This window comes from Rhinichthys klamathensis, unplaced genomic scaffold, assembly GCF_029890125.1.
Source record: "Rhinichthys klamathensis goyatoka isolate OS25496 unplaced genomic scaffold, OSU_Roscu_1.1 h1tg000191l_1, whole genome shotgun sequence".
NCBI lineage: Eukaryota > Metazoa > Chordata > Actinopteri > Cypriniformes > Leuciscidae > Rhinichthys > Rhinichthys klamathensis.
Window position 1 is genome coordinate 2,200,287 of NW_026606717.1, and position 10,072 is coordinate 2,210,358.

A 10,072-nucleotide genomic window follows, 5' to 3' on the forward strand; every position below is an offset into this window, starting at 1 on the left:
TCACATTCAACTCTTCATTCTTTACTTCCTCTGCGCTCCAGGGTGGGGCTTCAGAACCTTTTTAGAAAACAAGGCACTTTCTTCACTTGGTGACTGATTTGGGAACAGCTTTTTGTCGATTTAAATAGCACAATCCTAAATGAGCCATTAATGTAAAGGAAGGAAGCTTTCAGTTGGCCCAAGATTCAGTTCAAGGCTCAGGGATTCATCAACAAGCTCTAAATGAGAATCACTTTACCTTAATTTGTGTGGTTCAGATGAATGTATAACTTTACAGTGCCTTCCTATAATGGTTATTTTAAGCTTAAATGTAAGCAGATAAGACTGTTGCGTGTCAAATTTCAAAGCCAAGGGCAAAATTATACAATACAATAAAAATGCTGTTTTTAATGCCGTTTCCATTTTTTTCTATTGGCGTTAGATCAAATGTTAGCTGAAAGTCAAGAAGATAATATTGTGGCTCATTAAGGACACATGCTGCTTTCTGAAGAACTATGCTGAAGTGCTTGAGTCTCCTTAAAACATTCACAGCAAATGGACAAACACTTCATTGTGCATGAATCATATGATGATGTTTGAGTCATAATGTGTTGCTCAATCTGTATGTGCGCTTATGGCCATTCATGTATGAGAAATCCCACAGTCATGTGAAAGCAATACAAGCATTGAATAATTAAGCTGGGAGTTTTGTGGATGCTACAGGTCAGTCAGCCTGATGGAACAGGACCCGGTGGAGACCCTCGCAGATAAACTGCATCATGTCCCATTAAAGAAAAATACAATACATTTTTTCTTTTACTTTTTTAAGTCTCTTATGTTCACCAAGGATGCATTTATTTGATCAAAACCACAGCAATATTGTGAAATTATTCCAATTTAAAAATAAGTGTTTTCTATTTTAATGTATTTCAAAATGCAATTTATTCCTGAATTTTCATCATCATTAATCCAGCCTTTCAGAAATCATTCTAATATGCTGATTTGCTGCTCAAGAAACATTTAATATTATCATCAATGTTGAAAACAGTTGTGCTGCTTATATATACTTCAGGATTCTTTTAATAAATCGAAATCTTTTATAATATTATAAATGTTTTTACTGTCACTTTTCATCAATTTAATGCATCCTTGCTTAATAAAAGTTGAATGAAAAAAATCTGATCCCAAACTTTTAATTGGTCTTTAAAGATACTACTTAATACAATTGTATTTAATTTATTTACATTAACATTATTTACATTATAAAAAAAAACATTCTGTCATATTGATTTCTACAGATTAAAAGAGGAAGTCGGTAGTGTATTTAAATACAGTGTGCAAGATCATTTCCCTATCTGACTTTGATAGAGGCAAAATAGAGTGAACCTGATATCTCACACATACCGGTACACACACTCACACTCACACAACTGCCGGAAGCTTTTGCAGTAGGTAGTGATTACAGCAGAGCTGTTCAGACAAGTCAAAGACTGGAAGGCATTTAAAATATAGTTTAACGTTCTTACTCTTTTCTTTATAATATATAACTGTGCCAAACCTGTTCAAGAAAAAAGTCTTTTCGGCAAACAACAGATTCTGTAAAAAGTCAATTTTACTAAAAATGACAATTCTGTCATCATTTATTCACCCTCATGTTGTTCCAAACCTGTGTGATTTCTTATGTGGAACACAAAGAATGACATAGAATGAAAGTAAAAAAAAACTACACTGAATAAAATTGCCGTATGATTTACTTCAAAACAATTTTCAAAGAAAGGCAAGTGATACATTGAATTAAACATGAAACATTTTGAAGTAGAAAGACTGAAATAGCATTTTATTGTAAACCGTACTCCAATAACCTTTTTTTTTTTTTTTTTTACAACTTGGTAAAATATTTTTTTTACAGTACACATTTGGACCCCATTGACTTTCATTGTATTGATACAAAAACTGTCCTTCAAAATATCTTTTGTGTTCCACTGAAAAAAAAGAAATTCATACAGGCTAGGAATGACATGAGGTTGAGTAAACGATGAGAAAGTTTTCATTTCGGGTCAACTATCCTTTTAATCATCTTCTTCAAGATTCTGTTTAAACTAACTTCTTAAAAAGGTCAGAGCTGGCCAGTGAATGGACCATCAGGAATGCAGCAGAAGGGATTTCCTTTAGTGCTCTTCAGCTTGCAAACTTCCTTGATCTGTGAGTAAATAAACAACACCCCCAATTTCGGCATCAGAATGATGTTCAGTTTTTACTCTTTGTCATCCTGTCTGTTTCTACCCGCATACTGGGTGGGCATATCAGACTAGGAACCGAGTTTTACTCACTTATTCGCTCTCAACTAGAACCTATTGAAATGTAACCGTAATATTTGCTATTTTTGTTCTCACTCTTTATCAGTGCCTTTCCCTACACAAGCAGAATTTGCCCCACTCTCTGCTGCCTAACCGCTCTTATTTGACTGTGAAATTAGCTCCTGGTACCTGTGTTTGTTTTCCAGGTGCTAACAGTGACTCTTTTGTCGGTTTAACTTCATTCATTTGTTTGCTCGTTCCTGTGAAAGGTTTTGACTCAAGCCTTACTGACAGCTACTCTGCTATATCAAAGACTATAGAGACTTTGCTTATATGATGAGAATCTTCTTCTGACATATCTGAAATTATTTTGAAAAAAAGAAAAAAGTACACACTTGTGAAGAACATAACACGTCATTTCTTTCCAACACAACTACAATCTACAACCCCTAAACTTAAAGGCTATGTATCAAAATAATTATGATAAAACTTTACAATAAGGTCTCATTTGATGACATTAGTCAATGTATTAACTAACATGGACTAACAGTGAGCAAAAAAACCAACAAAACATTAAGTTTGATTAATGTTAGTAATACAGTAGTTCATCGTTTGTTCATTTGAATTCACAGTGCAGTAACTAATGTTAACAAATCTAATTTTCTATTGTAAAAATGTATTAGTAAATGTTGAAATTAACATTGACTAATATAAATGCTGTAGAAGTATTGTACATTGTTGGTTCATGTTAACTAATGTAGTTATCTAATGTTAACAAATGCAACCTTACGTTCCTATAATCATCAAATCGATGATTCACATCTAACATAAACATTTTTACACATATACACACACATTATATATTTACAAACTTTTATGTTAGATGCGCTTAACCTCGATTATCTGGTAATAGGAATGTGCTATTTTCAGAAATGGTCCACTTCTTTTTCCATCGAAATATTTATTTCACAACGATTTAAAAACAGTATTTTGGTACATCGTAAAAAGCATTGCTATATGAAATCATGTTCACAACATCATGCTGAACTCAACCCCAGTGGTGATCTACGAAATATGGGTAACATGTCATATTGCGCTTTACCAGTTTTAACGTTCAGCTAATGGCAACATCACGTTTACTAAGGGCACAGGTCGTTCATGATCAAGAACTGCACTAGAAATATGAACAAACATGTAATGCTCTTTAGCCACTAAAGACACGAAATGCTGTGCAAAAGGCAGCTTACGATGACTTTTCACATGATTTACACTGGCGTCACAAAGGAAGAGCGAAACGCATGGTGTGACTGAACTGAATGTGCATATGCTTGCTTGATGCGGCACTTGTGAAACAGCAGCTGCAAAAACCACCTGACACGACTTCAGTCTCCAGAGCTCAATTACTTTTACATTTGCAAATATTTCAGAAATAATATGCATTTAAAACGTGCAATGTTTGATCCTGACAACCAATCAGTAAGAGACAGACATGCCATTTCACATTTTGGTTTATGAGGAGATTTCAAAGTAATGACAGTATAGATATTAGATAGATGACTAAAAGATTTTGAGGGCATAATCAGCCGTTCCAGTTACACCTGAATAAAATGGTTTATATAGTACAAAAACGGACAATGATCCGATCAGACACCTGTATTAAAGTGAATGAAACCCTATGATGTAAACAGTCGTACATGCATTCGATCAGTCAGTCTCACCCCTAGTGTCTCAAGTTTCAAGGAGATGATGCAAGTATTCAGTTCCTGTGTCAGAAGCGCTTTCCCTCTGGAGGTGTTGCAACCATCACCTCCTTACCTCCAAAGTCCCAGTAGGCAGTCATGTGGAAGGCCATGTTGGACAGCACCACCAGATACTCACAGCCAGCGAAGAATGAGTAAACTGCCACAGGGAGACAACAAGAACATATACTGAAGCGCTAAACTTCAATCGAACTGAAATGGCAAAAGAAATAAGGATTGAAATAAAATTCCGTGAAATATTTGGTTTCAATACGTTCAAAAACAACATTACAAATTCAAATAAATGAATTGCCAATTTAGACATCTCAACATTATAAAGTACAATAGGAAAAATGTACATTCATTTTGAGATTTGCTAAGGATTACAGTGTTATTAAACTATTAGTGTTTTTAAAGATTAATTTAAAATTAGATCATCTAAATGTAAAAAAAAAAAAGAAGGAAAATAAGCATGCACAATTAAACATCATCCAATACTGTCTCATACAGATACATAAACACAATCTCACACAATATGAAATGATGACTGTTTTAAAGTATATTTCCACAGCTTTGCAATCTGTGTCATTTTATGTAGAAGATCAACATAAAGGGTCAATAAGAGTATTTTTTAATACTTTTATTCACAAAATGTATAAAAATGACTTGAATAGAAAGCATTTATTTGAAATAGATTTTTTTTTGTAACAATTTATCAAAAAAATATGGAAAAAAAAGTTTGGGATTTATTTTATTATTAACTTTTTAATTAACTTTTATTAAGCAAGGATGCATTAAATTGATGAAACATTCATAATATTATAAAAGATTTCTAATTATTAAAAGAATCCTGAAAAAAGTATATATAAGCAGATAACTGTTTTCAACATTGATAATAATCATAAATGTTTCTTGCAGCACATCAGCATATTAGAATGATTTCTGAAGGATCATGTGACACTGAAGACTGGAGTAATGATGATGAAAATTCATATTCAAAAAATATATTAAATAGAGAAAAGCTATTTTAAATGGCAATAATATTTCACAATATTACTGTTTTCACTGTATATTTGAACAAATTTAAAAACATCTTAGCGACCCCAAACTTTTAAAAAGTAGTGTATATATATAAATTACAGAAAAATAACAGCATACTGGTTCTACTGGTACTAGTACTACTCACTTTTCAACTAGTCAAACAAAAGAAATGAATTATCATTGGTAAGAATTTGTGAGTTCATGTTAAGCATTTAAAATCCCCAAAAGGGAACAATCGCAGAGAGGAACATGGGTGGGGTGAATGACAGAACGGTCGAGATGTTGCACTCACTTCCTGCTTCACAGTACTTGTTGTGTCGCCTGTAGAAATAGACAGCCAACAGACAGAAGCAACAGTTGAAGAGGAAGAGGCGGCGCTTCTGGCGGTATGACATCATCTCCTGATGTCAAAGAGGGTTTGGGCAGATGCAGTGAAGAAAGACAGAAGAAGAAAAAGAAGAAAGAAGACACAATGGCATCAGTTCTCTTCTGCAACGTGATGTGGTGCAAGCAGGTGGGACGAGGTTCGGTGAAAGCACAGAGTACTGCAACCACTTCCCCCGAAACACACAAACACTGCTGCACTTTCACAGCTAAAGAAATAAAAAGATACACTGTGGTCTCTGACACATTAACTCCCATGAGCAACACCTTTTATTAGAGCTGTGCTTGTGGTGTCAAGATCAACTGACGTGATATCTGAATAATTACAGCGAGTAATAGTATATATATCAGCTGAATGTTAAACAGATATGCTCATTTCATCCAATCAGTTTTTGTGTGCATGGATTGTTTAAAAGCTAAACTTAAGCTGCATCCGAGTGACTACATTTGACTGGGAGCTTTGCAACCGAGTGACTACATTTGACTGGGAGCTTTGCAACCGTTAAAAAAAAAAAGAGTATGTTTTATATAGTTTGAACATACCACTGTATGTACTCACTGTCATTTTTCCTATGACATCAGTTGCGTCACTCCTCTCCCATGGCCTCATGGGATAGTAAAGTGTCCTTCAGAATCTCGCCGGAAGTAGCAAGTCATCCGGGTACTTGTCGCCTACTGTTTTATGAATACTGTGAATTCGGACGCACTACACTTTTCACATACTGTGTTTCGCCTACTATATAGTAGGGGAGCATTTATATTCAGACACAGGGATAGTGTTCTGTAAGAGCATTTATATGACGAAAAATAAATAACGTAAACACATAATTCACATTACAATTATCCTAACATAATTTCCAACAGGGCTTGCAATATAATTGTTGTATAAGCTTATGCGATGGTTTATATCGCCCTCTGCTGATATGTTTAGAACAGATGATGGCAAATATGTAGAAACGCATTACCTCTGCACTAAGGGAATTCTTCGCTATCAACGACCACAGCTTGCAGGTGCACAACATGTGTAGCAGAGAACTGCCAATAAACATGATGAAGCCGCTCTTATGGACACCTGCGGATTGACACATACACAGCATTACAAACCAAATTTATTTTGTAGGTAAAATTAATATAATAAAGTTGATATATTTGATACAATAAAGTTCATATTTCACACCAAAATCATCTCAACCAAAATAATAAGCAAAAAATCTAAAAATATATTTTGCATGAAAAATGAAAATAATTAAACCTGTTTTTTTATTTTAAAAATAATTGCTGTAATTTAACTGTTTGCAACATTGATAGTAATTAGAAAAAGCATTAAATCCTGAGCATCAAATCAGCATATGAGAATGATTTCTGAGGGAGTATATTCCCACTAAAATATTATTTTCAAATTATTACTGTTTTTACTGTATTTTTGACCAAATAAATGCAGCTTGGGTGAGACGACTTTGAAAAACAAATACTGTTATGAAGTGTACTTAAAACTGTGCTTTACAAATATAATTTTAAAACTAAATTATATCATGATATTTTGCATTAAAATACAGAGATAATTTTGGACTAGAATAGACTAATTATTTATATTCTGCATGAACAATATCATTTTTCTTATGGGTCTCACAAAATATAATTTCTTATTTTTTCCTTTAGATTCTGGGGTGAAACATTTCTTAAAAGTTTTCGCTCCGTCATACTCTCCCCACATAATTATAACACAGGTAAAAACGTGAAGTGTTTAAAAGCACTTTTGCATCTCCAACTATTAACAAATATACCACATTAAATTAACCAATCAATAACAATATAATAACAACCCCATTTTGTCGATCCAGCAGGAGCTCTCAGCATGTGTGTGTGTTGAAACAGGACTCAGGGCTTCAGTCCAAAAATGCACTTACTGTAGGTCTCGGTGGAGGAGACGTAAGTGAGCAGAAGCAGCCCTACATTTTCACTTAAAGCTAAGAGGAATGTGAGGATACTCAAAAGTTGCTCCTTCAGCCTCCTGGAAAAGCGTCCACGGTAAACGTTGAAATATGCTGCCGCTACCAGGAAGCGTGGGGCCGAATGAAGGCCGATGCTAAAACGCCAGATGTAGCGCTCTGGTGTCAGACTGATGGCTGCGCTGATGGATGGGAGGTAGTTAGCAACCTGTGAAGGAATTTTGACAACACTTTACATTACAATAAGTAATACATATATATATATATATATATATATATATATATATATGTGTGTGTGTGTACAGTACTGGTCAAAAGTTTGGAAACGTTAAAAATAGTAATGCTTTTGAAATAAGTCTCTTATGCTCATCAAGCCTGCATTTACTTGATCAAAAATACAGAAAAAAATATTGAGAAATATTACAATTTCAAATAATGGTTTTCTATTTTAATATACTTTAACATATAATTTCCAACATCATTACCCCAGTCTTCAGTGTCACATGATCCTTCAGAAATCATTCTAACATGCTGTTTTGCGTCTTGATACTCAGTTATTATAATGTTGGAAACAGTTATGCTGTTTAATATATATATTTTTAAAGTTAATAAGATCTATATTTTAAATAAATGCTGTTTTTTTTTTTATTAATCAAACAATCCTGAAAAAAAAATATCATAGGTTAAAAATATCAAACAGCACAACTGTTTCCAACAATTATAATAGATCAGCAATCGTAAAATGCTGAAAATTCAGCTTTGCATCACAGAAATAAGTTATATTTTAAAATATTCTATAAAATTATCATAAATTGTAATTTTTCACAAAATTACTGTTTTTTTTTATTGTATTTTTGACCAAATAAGGGGGAGCACAAGAGACTTTAATATTATATATATATATTTTTTTTTTTTAAATAGTCATGTTTCCAAATTCTGACCAGTAAGTATGGGCCAATTTAAATATGTTTTCTTCAGAAACAAATCATATTAATATTAGGGTGCCAATATTAGAAAAGTGTAATATATATGTTCTGAGGAGGTGATTTCAGGGGAGTGCTAATTTAACGTCACATGTCGAGTGTGTATGTGGGTCTGGCAGTGACGGACTGGTTCTCACCTGGCAGTGTGTGTAGGTAGAGTCATTGTAATGGTAGAGTAGAGCCAGCACGACGCAGGCGATGAGGCCGAGCAGCGGCAGACACACTGTGATCACCGCTAACCGGGTGAAAGGCACACGGAGGAGAGGCTTGTCTCGATCCACAGATCCGTACGGGACCTGTTGCATCTTCCCTTCCCTTTAACCAATTACAGCTCCAGATGGGTCAACAGCTACAAACCGATGCTATGCAGTCCATTGCGAGAACAGTGACGTGTTGACAGCGTCTCTAACTTCAGTCCGAGCTGAAGTTGCGGATTTAAAGAGGCTGTGGATGAGGATTTTGATTACATGCTTAGTGACCGTTCGCTCACCTCCGGCTCTCTGTCGTTTGGTTTTAATAGCAGTCGACCTCTAAATTAAGCGACGTTCAATCCTGTAACGATACGTAAACCGTTAATCATTTAATTCGAATAAAAGGATGTTAAAAGTCTAGGTCTGACTGCTATTCTGGATGTGTAACGTTAAGTAGTGATGTGTCGTTCATGAACGATTCGTTCATTTTGAACGAATCTTTAATATGACTCGGGACTACCGAGTTGTCTCAGAGAGTGATTCGTTCATTTTGTGTTGATCGCGCATGCGCATTGCGCAACATATGGTTTCTGAATCTGTACTGGAAATGATTAGTTCATCTCTCTCGAGTTCGGGTTCGGGACGGGTCCGAGTCTTTCGTTCTTCCTGTCAGTCCCATAGAGGCTATGCTGTCAGTACCGGAAATAGTAATGATTAGTTCATCTTTCGAGTCTCGAGTTCGGGTTCGGCCGGGTCCGAGTCTTTCGTTCTTCCTGTCAGTCCCATAGAGGCTATGCTGTCAGTACCGGAAAGAGTAATGATTAGTTCATCTTCTGAGTCTTCGGGTTTGAGTCCTTCGTTCTTTTGTAACGTGACTTGTAACCGTTAGCCTACTAATTCACAACCTTTTTACAAACAAGCACGTAGTTAATGTATAATATAATAGTAGTTAATTAATGTATAATATATAATAAAACACACCACAGATGCACAAGAAACATTTAGAAAAGAAACGGACTGGGACAATAATAAGATTTTATTTTTATTTTTCAGTTAATGAAATAAGAATATATTTTTATTTTTCAGATAATGTTTATTTCACATATTTTGTATTTTAATTCCTAAATATAAAACAATATACACTCAGACGCAATCAATAATACGAATCTAATATTGTATTTGATGCGAGATACCAGCGGTCACGTGACAAAAGAACGAAGGACTCAAACCCGAAGACTCAGAAGATGAACTAATCATTACTCTTTCCGGTACTGACAGCATAGCCTCTATGGGACTGACAGGAAGAACGAAAGACTCGGACCCGGCCGAACCCGAACTCGAGACTCAGAAGATGAACTAATCATTACTCTTTCCGGTACTGACAGCATAGCCTCTATGGGACTGACAGGAAGAACGAAAGACTCGGACCCGGCCGTACCCGAACTCGAGACTCGAAAGATGAACTAATCATTACTCTTTCCGGCCCTGCTGTATCAAACACGGTACGGC

At 35.0% G+C, this 10,072-nt stretch overlaps 1 protein-coding gene across 1 annotated transcript; it reads right to left on the reverse strand.

Moving 5' to 3' along the window:
• Positions 1 to 3,212: 3,212 nt before the first annotated feature.
• On the reverse strand, positions 3,213 to 9,005 carry pgap2 (post-GPI attachment to proteins 2). Its single transcript, XM_056262090.1, has 5 exons — positions 8,510 to 9,005; positions 7,348 to 7,597; positions 6,406 to 6,512; positions 5,349 to 5,457; positions 3,213 to 4,175 (listed from the first exon to the last, which is right to left on the reverse strand). Exons 1-5 carry the CDS (start codon positions 8,675 to 8,677, stop codon positions 4,045 to 4,047), a joined length of 765 nt encoding a protein of 254 aa, XP_056118065.1. The 5' UTR covers positions 8,678 to 9,005; the 3' UTR covers positions 3,213 to 4,044.
• Positions 9,006 to 10,072: the final 1,067 nt, after the last annotated feature.

Excerpts from the sequence above, each read along its gene's own strand:
- pgap2 (XM_056262090.1), bottom strand. The coding sequence starts at position 8,677 with ATGCAACAGGTCCCGTACGGATCTGTGGATCGAGACAAGCCTCTCCTC. Across the intron at positions 7,598-8,509 it reads CTACCTACACACACTGCCAG|GTTGCTAACTACCTCCCATC; the intron begins GTGAGAACCAGT and ends ATTCCTTCACAG. Across the intron at positions 5,458-6,405 it reads AGAATTCCCTTAGTGCAGAG|GAGATGATGTCATACCGCCA; the intron begins GTAATGCGTTTC and ends CTTTGACATCAG.